The following is a 13,623-nucleotide window of genomic DNA, read 5'->3' as shown; positions in this document are numbered from 1 at the left end:
GCTTATTTTCTGACAATAACAGTTTATCATTTGCAATACCAGGAAAAATTCCTCAAATAGCGACTTAAAAAAGTACAGATCATCAAATTCGAGCCACTCCCAGCTGCACCTTAAATTTGATTAATTAATCGAGATAGAGTTTAAATACGTGCTTAATTCTGTGAGTTTGAGTAAGCTCGCAATCCTATTAGGTCATGCTTGGGATTAGTAAAATGATATATATATAAATATCAATTAAGAGATGAAAAAAATATGAAGTGATAAAGTGATATTTATTAAAATGTTTTTCAAGCATTAAAAAGTTTTTTTTTTCCAAGTATTTTATATTGAAGTAAAAAAATCGCAGAATTTTTTTAAAACAACATGAAAAATATTTTAGAGTTTATGAAATATTATATTTATTTTCAATGTAACGTAGATATAAAATATATTTATTTTTACAAAGAAAGTATATGATTGAGAATGGTATATATATAAAATAGAAGAACTATCTTCGACGATGAAGCGAAAAATAGAACGAAAAAATTCACACCAGAAAATAATAACACAGAGGAACACAGATTTACGTGATTCGGTAAATTACCTACGTCCACGGAGTTGCAGAGGATTTTACTACTTGAAAAATTTAAATCAGTCAATCGTCTCGACTTACAAGAGGAATTTCTCACTTCCTTGATCTCTCTTCTTCTCTCTCTACATCAAGATACACCGAAAAAGATAAACTTACAAGAGAAATAAACTCAATTTTTCTTCTGCCACAAACCACCAAGAAGAAGCCAAAGGAGAACAATCTTCTTCTTCTTCTTTTTTCTTCCTTCTGCTACAAGGAACTACTGTTTACACTTCTCTTCCTCTATCTCATGGAAGTCTGAAGAAGAACACAAAATAACCATGCTTAGAAACTGAAAGAGTTGTGCGCTAACAGGAAGGGAGGCGCGATGATTCGCGAACGTCGGCGGGAGTTGGCCGGAGCGGTTCGCGAACAAGAGAGGCGGGAGCGGTCGCGACATTTCGCGATCGGGGGAGCGGGAGCAGTCGAACCGAGCTCCAAAACTCAACAAATACATGATAACAAAAAATATATTACCATTATGCAACTGTTATTTCTTTTCCCCAATATGAGTTTGTGTAAGAAGAGATTGCAATCGAGTTTGTGTGGGGTAGGATGGCATGTAGGACTCAAATCGATATTGTATCTCTAGTCAATCTGCTCCAAATAAGATTTTTTTCTCTTTTTAGAAATGATATGTTCATGAACTCATCCTATAAATTCACATTTTGTGACACTCCATTGTCGATACAATTTCATGTCTGTATGCAATTCGTCGAGTGCGTGTCAATTTCATAAACTAATATGTTGGACCGTAAAATCTCATGATAGCTCATTTGTCTGAAATGAAGTTCAACTGAATGATGATCAATCTCTTCAAATTTGTTTAAGACAAACTTACATCCAGTACTACTAAAAAAGTTTTCTCCATGATCATAATATTTTTTTATAGTTTCATCATGTAATTTGAATAATAATTTATCACGATCTCTCGTCCAAATATGCATATAACAATGATATGCTCCGTTTAACATCACTTACATTTCTAAAGAATTATAAGATAATTTTTTAATAGTTTTTTCTATAACGAGCGTTTGTTAGCATCAGCAAAAAAAAAAAAAGTCTTCAACATTCTTGCTAGGCTTCATGCTAACATGAATATCAGCTAATTATACCAATTAAATAGTGAAATATTTTTTTTTAATATTATTTTTTTCAATTCGTATTATTAATCATGTTACTCAACAAACTAATATTTTTTTTAAATTAATACTTCTATATTTTATATAGTGTAATTAACTGATCTTTAGGTCAATATGAAGCCTGACAAAAATGATAAACGCTGTTATATTTCTTTGTTGATGCTAACAACCACTCATTATAGAAAAACAAATGAAGGATCATCCCATAATTTTTTAGAAATACAAATAATTCAAATGAAGCATATGTGTGTGTGTTATATATATATATATGTGTGTGTGTGTGTGTGTGTGTTATATATATATATATGTGTGTGTGTGTGTGTGTGTGTTATATATATATATATATATATATAATATATTATATCCATGTTTGGACGAAGGATCGTAACAAATTATTATTCAAATTACATGATGAAATCATAAAAATATATCATGATCCTAGAGATAAATTTCTTAATGGGATTGGATGGAAGTTCGTCCAAAATAGATTTAAGGAGATTGATTAACGTTCAATCGAACTTCATTTCATACAGATGAAGTATCATGAGATTTTACAATCCAACTCAACAATTTCTAAAAATGACAAGCTCTATAACAAATTATGTTCATATATAAAGTTATATCGATAATGGAGTACTACAGAAGATGAATTTATGTTGAATTTATATGATAAGTTCATGAACTTATCAATTCTAAAAGAAAAGAAGAAAAAATTCTAATCTGGAACTAATTGGCAAGATATACGATGTTGCTTTGAGTACTATAACTCCTATTACCCCTTGCAAACTAAATTATAATTTGATCTATATGAGTTATTGGAGGAAATAGAATAACAAAGTTGCATAATAGTAATATATTTTTTGTTATTATGTACTTTCAATTATATTTTGTGTTCGTAAGAATAAATAAATTTTGCATCCACTTTTTATTCAAAATAAAAAAAAAACATTTTATCAACTCTAAAATCTTGTTACACTGTTTTAAAAAAATTGTGAGTTTTTAATTTTAATAGAAAGCACTCGAAAAAAATTTTCATAAATATCACTTTGACTCTTATTTTTTAATCCCTAATTGACAATTGTATTTATCATTTTATTAAGTTCAAGCATGACCTTCTAGGCTTGTGAGCCGGATCTAACTCAAAGAAATAAGCTAGAATTTGACCTCAATCTGGATTAATTAATCAAATTTCAACTCAAGTTGAGGGTGACTCGAAATTTACTCATCTTGTTTATACTCATAAATCTAACCAATCTAACCATACACAATTTAGGGTTTGTTTGGGGCAGCTGATGATAAGTAGATTATCCTGACAATCTGATAATATGCAGATTATAAGGATAAGTTGGTTTGTTGTTTGGGGGAGCTTATGCAGAACAGCTTATTGGCAGTTGTTGTTGGATAAATGATCATTTTACCCATGTTTAGTGAAATTATTTGCAACAGAACTATATGAGCACAGAAATAGATAAGACAGAACACAGGTATTTCTGAAAAAGTTACCCACCACTTCAACCCACAAATAACTAGCATAAATATATATTAATAAATGTTCAATTAAAAGCATTCAGCAATATATATTAAAAAATCCTATTAAGCATTCAGCAACCCCATCATCCTCTAGAATCCTCGTCCGTTTTGAATTCTGCCGCTCCTCCGTGATCCAACCGCAGGTGGGGCTAAAATTTCGGCCGTCGGAACGTTCATCCCGCCCCTCTCCTCCTTTTTCTTCAAAATCGTCCTCCTCCCCACGGCGCCGCCAATATCCTCCCCGCCTAAAGCCATCATCGTAGTTCAGCTATCGTTCCCGCCCTCCACCGCGCAGACAAGGCCGTTGTCCTCCGCTTCTTCTCCCACGCAACCCTCCCCATCTTTCGCGTCGCCTCCCTCCCCATCCATCTTGTCGGTCCCCACATCCTCCACCATGTTCTCTTCTCACCCAATCCCTCCTCTCTTCTCTCCTGCATCATCCCTTCTTGCGCATCCCTTCCTGCGCGGCAAGAGCGATCAATCGAGGCAAGAGAGATCGGAGGAGAAGATAGAAGAAGGGCACGGGAGTAAAAATCCACTCGACGCTGATTCAAGACGTAGGTCGCGGGGACGCCGATCCAACGTGCGAACCAAAACTTTGTTCGACGTTTTGAAATCACTAACCGCGCAAATAAGCTCCCCCAAACGCACCCTTAATTTCATTCATACATACACAATTTATTATACCTTTTTTGTTAGTTTACTTGTATTTACAGATTCATTTTATAAGATGTTGGTGAGACCTGTAATGCTCTATGGGGCTGAATGTTGACCTTTAAAAGAGAAGCATAAAAACAAAGCTAAGTGTTGTTGAGATGAGAGTGCTTAGGTTGATGAGTGGCTTAACACTTAGAGACAAAATGTGAAATGAATATATCCGTGATAGGGTTGGTGAAGCTCCAATAGCAAACAAGACTAGAGTCATCTTAGATGGTTGGTCACAACAAACGTCAACCATCTGATGATCCAGTTCGGAGAGTAGATGTTTTAGATTTGACTTATAATAAGAAAGGCAGAGGTGAACCTAAAAAGACTTGGGCATATTGTATTAAAAATGGTCTTAATATATTAGAATTAAATGAAAATATGACAATCAATAGGACACAATGGATAAAAAGAATTCATGTAACTGACCCCACTTAGTGGGATAAAGGCTTGTTGTTGTTGTTGTATATTTACAAATTCAATTTTTAAATTAAAAATTAATTATTATGAAACAATCTTAATTGACGTTTTAATTTTAAAAAAATTAATTAAAATGCACCTAACAAGGGCGTTTTATTTTAAAAATATATTTTTTCTAAAATAAAACAAACCCACCAAGTGCATTTTAGTACCAGATTTTTTTTTTTCTTGGCTGATTCCTAATGCAAAAACAATTAGTGTACACATTTCTTCTAAAAATTTGTCCAAGAAGTAGATATTAGCTAACCAAAGGGATCTATAAATAAGTTATTGTAAATTTTGAATTATAAAGTGTCATTTGCACTTGATCCTAATGATAAAAATACTTGAAAGAGTCCAAATATTTTTATGTAACATTACAGAACAATTAAAGTAACTTACTGCTGTCTAATGGTTACGTGCTCTGGGAAACTGAAATTGAATGGAAAAGAATGCAAATTGGCCACCTGCATGATAAGAAGAGCATTTCAACTAGACCTTTTAGTTAAATTACAATTTTCATTATAGTAACAATGAACTAACTTACCTCACGTGGAGTGAAATACCGAAGTCCCAAATATTTCATAAAGCAAGTTCCAGTATTCTTTGCCACTTCATGATTGGAATTCTACCGTTTTCCAAAAAGGTAAATTTTGCATATTTGTTAGGAGACAATCAAATCATAATTAATATTAAACGAAAGAGTTGGCACAGAAGAGCAGGACTCCTACTTCAGAAGTAGCAAGTAATGATCCAGTGCCCTTCACATAACGAAAATAACTTTTGGTAAAACAACAACAGCGCTTGGAACTCGGGTACACAATATCTGTGAAGTTTGAGGAACTTTCAATCCAATTCAAAATAGAAAGGAATATTTACACAGATGCCAACCAATTGCTATGTATATCTACATATCAAACATGTAAACTTCAAATTTTACATTCATGCCATCTTACCTATGCATGAAAAGGTGAATTTCAAATTTAAAAAGTTAAAATAGTGGTATTTTTTATGTGACGTGAAAGATTTGGGTGGTATAAAAATAAACAGTGAAACTCAGGTTTAAGATATGTAAATACATAGGAATTGGGAGGTAGGTATATAATACCCCAAATAGAAAATAAGTTATGTACAATCATCAGTGCAAACGCATAGCATTAGAATCCAAATGTAAGGATACCCATGGCACTCCCCCACCTCTCTATCAAACTGTGGGGAACAGCAAATTTTTCCGATAAGTCTCCAGGCTCTTTGTCAGAAAAGTCCCGCTCCGATCCCATTAAAGACACAGATGTTTCCAGAAAATTCTTTACGGGTAGGCATGATAAGTAACATTGTTCTTTTACCTTCTCAGGCAGGCATCCATCCATCAGTGTTTCGTCCTCGGATGGTACATGTGGAGCGAGTGCATGGCATAATTGATAATTAAAAGATGGATTCTTAAAGCATAATGGCTTTCTTTTTGCCTAGGAAGAAAGAGCAAGTTAGCGCAATGGTTTTTCAAATTTACAACAAAAATATAGGTCCTTAAGAGGAACAAAAACAAGGTCGCTGGTTTTTGCACTGCAAATACAATAAGTCACCCGCACAATAGTTTCCATTGAAAATTATTAATGCAAACTCTTTAGATATCACGACAAAAAGGCATATCAACAGAAAAGTATTTAAGTTTTACCCAAGGGTTTAGGTTCCCAATGCAACTAGGTTGATATAATGATTGCCAAGCACATACAATTAATTAGAATCCATTGAATTTTTTCTCATTTTATGCATCTTATCTTAGGTTGCATCAGCGAGCACAGGACAAATAAGCGTCCTACATCACTAAAATGAAGAAAATCTAGACCTCAGGTCAGTACAAGAAGATGACCTTTCGAAAAATAGGTAGTCACGTTTGCATTACATTCAATAACATAAAACATCCAAGAGGAACACAATTGAAATCGAAATTCAAAATTTATTAATCAATTACTCCCCCATTACATGCATTGATATCCTCAGATCATAGAAACTCTATCCCAAAAACTTAAATCCATCTGAAAGAACAGAGATACAAGATACAAACCCTTAAAACTAGAAAAAACCGTGAGAAACCAATTCATTAACCATGGAAATCACGTGCCCGTATTGTTTCCTAGATATGAACACAAGATCATGAATCCAAGACTCCACGTCCAAAGAATTTGAAGGCGGCAAAAACTATTAGTTATGATATGTACAATAACGAATCACCAAAAACCTGGGGTGCTTGCAAACTGCCAAAGCCCGTCAACCGAAACCAACTACAAAACTCTCTAAAACTCCAAAGACATGTCAAGGAAATCGGCTACCAACATCAAGATAGAATCACCCTGGGAAGGCAAAAGAGCTCAAAATTATCAATTCAATGGACTAACCAGCTGCAAGCAGTCATAATGGATATAAACTCAGTAAAAAATTCAGTTAAAAGCTTCCAAAGGAGCTACAAACCACCATCAAGTAGGAGAATAATAATTTTCATAACAGGGAACAAGTCAACAAACATGTGTCATTGAAAAGGATATACAAGGAAGTCCTATTAAAATAAAAACCCAAACTACTAAAATGAAATCCGTCTTTCAAGTCATTTAAGATTGCATCGACAACTCAACGGTGATTATCATGAACCTCCATTAATACACTAATTAATGCAAACATAAGACTGACTAGCATGTATAACTAGCCATTAGACTAGTGATTTCTACTAGCAAACTGTTGTTAAATTATGTTATGTAGTGCGTACAGCAACAGAAGTCAGCCTACCAGGCAGAAATAACGAGGCCTGGAATATGGAATTCTAAATTGCAACGGGCTTAGAATATATTCTTGTGTTACAAAACAAGTCTTTGCAAAAATGTCCATCATGTGCTTATGTGTATTAGATATCTGAAATGTATCAAAAGAAATAACGTCAGGAGTAGATATTTTATGTTGAATAAAACTGATGAATAAATTTAACACAAAAAGTTAGATAAATACAAACCTCAAACCCTACAACATTTTCTACAAATAACATGATCGGAGGTTGCCGCATTTGTGGAATAAGCTCGATAATCCTTATAAAAGAGGATGCCCGGGCATCAGCTGAATCTTTCTGAAGACCTAGAGATTATAAAAATTAGCATAAAATAGATTAAGAAAGTTAAAACTGACGTGATGCAGCATAAATTAGTTACTTCAAACCTTGTCGAGTGTAAGGTTGACATGGGGGAGAAAGCAGCCATGCATGTGCAGCATACTTGTCTAGTTCAGCTGCAGAGAGGCTTTGAATGTTTCCCTGTGGCGTCATAAAATGGAAAAGTGAGCATAAACTTTTTCAAGCAATATAAACCAGATATTTATATCACGCAATCGGTTAAGAAATTAAATGGTAACAAATTAAAATGCTGAAATTATAAAAACAGACAGTCATATGTATCCATCACACGACAATGTTCTTTTAAATAATGGAGGTTATTAATATGCTGATATACTTCAGTTCTGGACTAAATAAAACTGGTCTATTTAGCATTGTGCAGAGCAAGTAATGCTAGATTTTCCAATAACCAATAAAATAAAACAACAAAAGAAACATTATAATAGCGAGGGAATATTGAAAACTAGATAACCCAAGGTATTGAAACCTGGAAGGGCCGATGTCCAAAGTTGTGCATGTACACATCGTTGGCTAGATCATTGACGTCGAACGCCTCTACTACCTTCCCATGAATCTCAGCCCTCATTAGAGAGTACCTCTACAATGGAATAACAGACCAAAAAAAAGTTTTACTATAAAAGATGAAACCAAGCCAATTTCAAATATGGAATAAATTGGAGGATAGAGGACCGTTACAATCAGGTTCATGCTTACCATACCACCGATGCCACTGTAGAATTCAAGAATTTTCCAGGGGCTTTCTCTAATGTGCTCTGTCATTACTTCATCTGCTGGGAACGCACAACTAAAACGAAGTAAAACAGAAAACTGAAACGGTTTGGATCTGGAAACAGATACAAAGGGGTTGAGTTCAAGAGATTCCAAAAAGAAAATTTTCAAGATTCAGAAAAGTGAATGAATTGCTATATGAGCGATCAATGATTTTACAAATCAATATGGTTCAGACCCAGAAACAGAGATTAAATTGAAATTGCGAATGACCAAATTATAAATTATAATTTAAATGCATGAGAAAAATACTAATTAAGTTCACTGAAAGTTTCAAAAGCACTCATGCTCTTGTGCTGTGGTCCGTTTTCTTCTCGCTCTTCTGAGCTTAAGAAAGCACAAGTGGCGAAGAATTTGAAGTAAAACTATGTAATTGTACTTAGGGCTGTCAAAAAAGCTTGTTGTTCGCGAACAGCTCCTGTTCGGCTCGTTAAGTAGCTCGTGTTCGGCTCGTTCATTTAACATACGAGCCGAACACGAACAAACTTTTAAAGCTCGAATTATAAACGAGTCGAACACGAACAGCTCTTTGTTCGCTCGTGTTCGGCTCGTTTTAGCTCGAAATAAAAAAAATTATATAACTATTTATATAACAATATATTACATATATATATTATTTATATAATAATATATTATATATATTTATGTATAAGTTTAAATCATAACAACTCATGTGACAATGTGGTTAGTGCCTTCTTCTGTATATATTTGATCCAGGTTCGAATCTCACATTTTACAACTATTTTTCTCAATTTAAGTTTAACGAGCCAATTTCGAGCCGAACACGAACACAAATTTTTAAATCGAGCCAAACAAAAACACACTGTTCACGAGCCGATTTCGAACACGAGCCGATTTCGAACACGAGCCGAACACGAGCCCAGCTTGAGCTCGCTCAAGCTCGGCTTGTTTACAGCCCTAATTGTACTATAAATTTCCCCTAGATAGCAATTTGAACTATACATGATTTATATTACATCGGGCGGATTGAGGTTTCCCCAATGATTAATTACATCTCGGGCCCAATGCTCAAGAACACTCTCTATTAAAGATAACATTGCGCCTTACAATGAGGGATCAATTGGATTTTATTTTTGGTTTCGAGCATGATTGAAAATGGGTGATCAACCAGATCAGATCCATGATTCCTTCACTCAGTTCAATATGTTGGATCCAATCTATTAACGGAGAATCAAAATGACACATTATACAGGAGCCTGATTAGCAACCATAGGTTGCCTCCTATCAGATATCTCAAATAGGTTGATGTGGTACTCACAATCTTTGGTCAGAAGTAGGGGTCAAGGCCTAAGTAGAATCAATTCAAGGAGATCACTATAATTTTTAGAGGTTTAGAGATGTTTTATAGGACTTCTGGTGTTGAGCCACCAAACTTAATAGATTTGTAATAAAATTGGATCATAAACTTTGGATCCGGTTAGGGCAGTATTTTCACTGCATTGCTTTTCTTGGTGCTTTCAGAAAATTCTTATGTTGGGAAGCTGCTTTTGAGAACCAAATTGCTAAAGTGTAGTAGCTTTAAGAAAATTGTTGTGTAACATTTTCACAAAAGATATACATATTTCTAATAGCAGCAACATTCAAAGGCATTATTTTCCCCACATAGCTTTATAACTATCTTTACAAAAAGCATAGCCAACCAAAAAGGACACTTAATGTAGAGTCAATTCAATGACATATGAGCAATTCCTGGATAGCTGAACTTTCTTGGAAGAGAAGAGTATCTTCAAATACGGGTGGACAGAATTCAAGTGCTATGGGAGAATCTTTAAAGTTGAAGTCCATATCCAAAAACTAACTCAAGTTGGTTCTCAAAGGAAGCCATTGAGATTAGCATCTGCTTCTAGAAGACATTTGGCATATCCACAAGGTGACTAAGATAAAGAGAGATGAGTTAGACTGAGGTCCAAGTTGGAGTGCAATCAACTGTAAAGAAAAGCCTAAGCACCAAAGTTAGAGATAATTTGATAGCTTTATTGGATTTATTTCTTAATTTTGGGGAGACAACATGAGCAGTTTAATCTTTTAATTTTGGTTACTTTGAGCACATTTATTAACTTATGCGGGAACTCGGTAGAGACAATATAAGGACTTAATTTTGGAGATTTAAATTTAATTTGAACTTAGGATTTGGTGTTGTGAAGGGGATGCCTGAGAGCTAGGGCTTACTAGATTCATTTTGAAGTTTGCTCGCATATAAGATTTACTTCTATAATATTATAGAGGCCCAAAAATGGATCTTATGACAATATCATTTGGATAAGGTGGCCTAAAGTTGTGAGTTATGTTTTCTTGATTTATTTTTAAGAATCAAGACACAGCCTCAGCACTCAGGAAACAGTACAATTTAATTGTCTCAAATTTTTTGATACTTCTAACATGAATTTTGGGGCTCAATTTGAGGGTTGGCATATCAGTGTAGCAGAGTCCGGACTTACAATTTGATCACAGTGAAGCCCAGAGGATCTGATCGGCTTCATTTAGTTAAATATTTATAGCAATGAGGTTTAAGATCGCTTTAAAGCTCAAAGATTTGCACGTTGGCTCTATAATAAATCCAAACCAACAACCCCAATCAAAAGAAAAGCCTGGATGGATCTATTCAGCTTGGCTTGACTTTACATGGTTTGCATTGGTTTAACTTGGCCTGAACTATTCAGTATTTTGGTGTTTTATTGAAATTAGGACATAAACATCTTGACAAGCATCAAATTATTTTAGTAAAAGTCCATTGGCATCTTAGTGGGTGCTATGGACAGCTCTGCGAGCAATAGCGAGTGCACTGATAAAAAGTCAAGTGTAAGAGCAAAGTGCCAAGTAAACATATGGATAAATAAATTAGCATCTTGACAAGCATCATGGTCATGAAATTGCTACAGATCCCAAATCTGTAAACTAATGGAGTGGCTTGGACAAGTATTCAAGATGCTCAATGGTTGTCCTGGCAAGTACAATATATGCCTTGGCGAGTACATGGTGTGTTTTTTCTGCCTTCAATAGTATCTGAGTGTCATGGTGAAAACATTGGTGGTTTTAGACAATGCACTTTCATCTCAATGGGTACCTTAGTGACTCAAAATGGGACTGTATTGCAGCAATTGGGTGATCATAGTAGATTTTACTTTCTCCTTCTCTGTTTTCATCTATTTTCACCTTTTGTTTTCCCGTGTTAGTAAGACTTTGGCATAATTCGTGGACAAAATCAAATCAACAACATTGGCAAAAATAAGCATGCTTTATTTCTTTTGATTCACTTCATTTCAACAAGCTTTATTTCTTAATAATTTAAAATTTCACATTTGATTTTAGTTGGCTTCAGTCCATTTGTTCTATTACAGATTTAGAGGTTTAGTTTTGATTGCTTTTTCACAAAATATATCTGATGCAGTCCTGTTTGGAGTGTTTAAGGTATCAATGCTTGAGATATGATCGAACATGAGGGTGGCATTAAGAAGCAGTTTAATTGTTAGCAAGAAAAAAAGAAAGGGAATTTTCACGCCATTGGTAAGGATTTTGAAGAGATTTTATTATACAATTTATTCTTTTTTATTTTTCACATAAATAGAGTTCCTGAATATTACACTTCCATTATAGCACTGCCTAAGTTTACAGGGAGGTGATTGATTATGCTTTAACAATTGGTTGTAAAAAAGATTCAATCTTTACTTTCTCCACTGCACTTTAGCGAGCCTAGCTTCCTGTTGCATTGGAGTGGTAGGCTCAAGGCTGCTTTCAATGGGGCGGGAGAATTCATGAGGCATGTTTTAGACATGTGAATCAAGAATCAATGGAGGCTCATGGAGACTCAACTTAAGGCATGTACATGTTAAGCAAACCCTCCCTTATGGTTGAAGGACAAATTCACGGGGGCTCCATAAGGCATGTACAGTGTAAGTAAGCTCTCCCTTAAGATTGGATGAAGTAACTCATGAGGACACCGCTTAAAGCACATACACCATAAGCAATATCTCCCCTATCTCTAGAGTACAAGGAAGAAGGGTTTATGCATGTGGTGTCTACATGCCTTATTTCTTCTAACCAACCAACAATCCTTGCAACAAGGAAAAGAATGTCGTGTTATATAGAGAAATGAAGAACAAGCAGCGGCAGCACCATCATGTGCTAGCCAATGTGCATGTCGCTACAACCTATTGATCGAAATAATAGAACGCCATTCAATATGGCAGCAAGGGCTTTGGAATATGATGTTGTAGAGTGAGACACCTATCACGGGGATCAAATGTACCTTCATGTGACAATACAAGAGTGGGTCGTGATTTAATGACTGCACGTTTTTCATTAAATGCCTTGGCATAAACTAGAGGGATGAACTATAAGATCAACCATCAAGAGTTGAATGCCCGAATTTTAGGAGATTTTACTTAAATCAAGCTCCATTGGACTAGGTTTGAGTCAACCAACAATCGAGTTGACCTATAGTCAGTGTGTCAAGTGCAATTCATGGGTTGAACTTGTCAGAAGAAAAGAGCAAAACATAGATGATTATGTAAAGGGGTTCTATAGGTTTTGGATGTTTGTTGAGGAAAGACATGTAGATTTAGATGAATTTGAGCTACCTCAGGTTCTTGTTCCTCCAATTGGCTAAAGGGATAATGGCCTTAGTGAGTTCCCCAAAAGTTCGAATACACATAGGTTACACCCTAGGCATCCTATTGACTACTTCAGGGGGGTAATGAAACCTCCAGATCAGACTATCTGTCGATTACATCCTTATTAACAATTGCATTTGGGAGTGTTTGGGAGTGTCGACAAGCAACTTGGTGGTCTCAGCGAGCGCACCTTCACCTCGATGAGTAATCTCAAATCCAAATGGAAAATCAAACACCAAATTCATCGGGGCAAACTAACTTTAGCGAGCCCTAATAAGACTCACATTCAAGCATGCCTAACCTTTAGGAGCGAAAGCTTCTCCAATCTGTGAGAAATCGCAGAATCAAACACAAAAAATACGAAAAACATTATGACAATGAACAATTCGGAAGAAGCTCGAACAAATAGAGAAAAGAAGAACAAAAACAAGTAAGAGAATATGCTTACAGAGTAAGAAACTGGCGGAATCGGAAAGTTTAGAAAGAATGAGCAGCGCAATGAAGTAATGTTTTCCACGCTCCGACAACCACGAATGGCAATCCCGACGGGATGAAAGGGGGGGCGGAGAGCAGCGGAATAAAGTGAATGGGCATTTACATGCA

At 35.2% G+C, this 13,623-nt stretch overlaps 1 protein-coding gene across 3 annotated transcripts in view; it reads right to left on the bottom strand.

The window, feature by feature from the left end:
- LOC110039202 (tRNA (cytosine(38)-C(5))-methyltransferase) overlaps nucleotides 1-13,623 on the bottom strand; it is a 14,098-nt gene extending 475 nt beyond the window's left edge. Inside the window, exons 1-10 of one of the 3 annotated variants that reach the window (XM_020744191.1) lie at nucleotides 13,469-13,623; nucleotides 8,315-8,444; nucleotides 8,088-8,198; nucleotides 7,648-7,741; nucleotides 7,448-7,566; nucleotides 7,228-7,350; nucleotides 5,627-5,912; nucleotides 5,178-5,272; nucleotides 4,994-5,074; nucleotides 4,849-4,913 (exon numbers count right to left, since the gene is read on the bottom strand). In XM_020744191.1, the coding sequence (XP_020599850.1) occupies nucleotides 4,849-4,913; nucleotides 4,994-5,074; nucleotides 5,178-5,272; nucleotides 5,627-5,912; nucleotides 7,228-7,350; nucleotides 7,448-7,566; nucleotides 7,648-7,741; nucleotides 8,088-8,198; nucleotides 8,315-8,380 (1,040 nt within the window). In that variant the 5' untranslated portion in view covers nucleotides 8,381-8,444; nucleotides 13,469-13,623. Of the gene's footprint in view, nucleotides 1-4,848; nucleotides 4,914-4,993; nucleotides 5,075-5,177; nucleotides 5,273-5,626; nucleotides 5,913-7,227; nucleotides 7,351-7,447; nucleotides 7,567-7,647; nucleotides 7,742-8,087; nucleotides 8,199-8,314; nucleotides 8,445-13,468 lie in introns of those variants that run through there. The other 2 variants (XM_020744192.1, XM_020744193.1) reach the window with 2 other exon arrangements.

This window comes from Phalaenopsis equestris, unplaced genomic scaffold, assembly GCF_001263595.1.
Source record: "Phalaenopsis equestris unplaced genomic scaffold, ASM126359v1 Scaffold235833, whole genome shotgun sequence".
Taxonomy (NCBI): Eukaryota; Viridiplantae; Streptophyta; class Magnoliopsida; order Asparagales; family Orchidaceae; genus Phalaenopsis; species Phalaenopsis equestris.
This window is presented reverse-complemented; position numbering and strand designations above follow the sequence as displayed.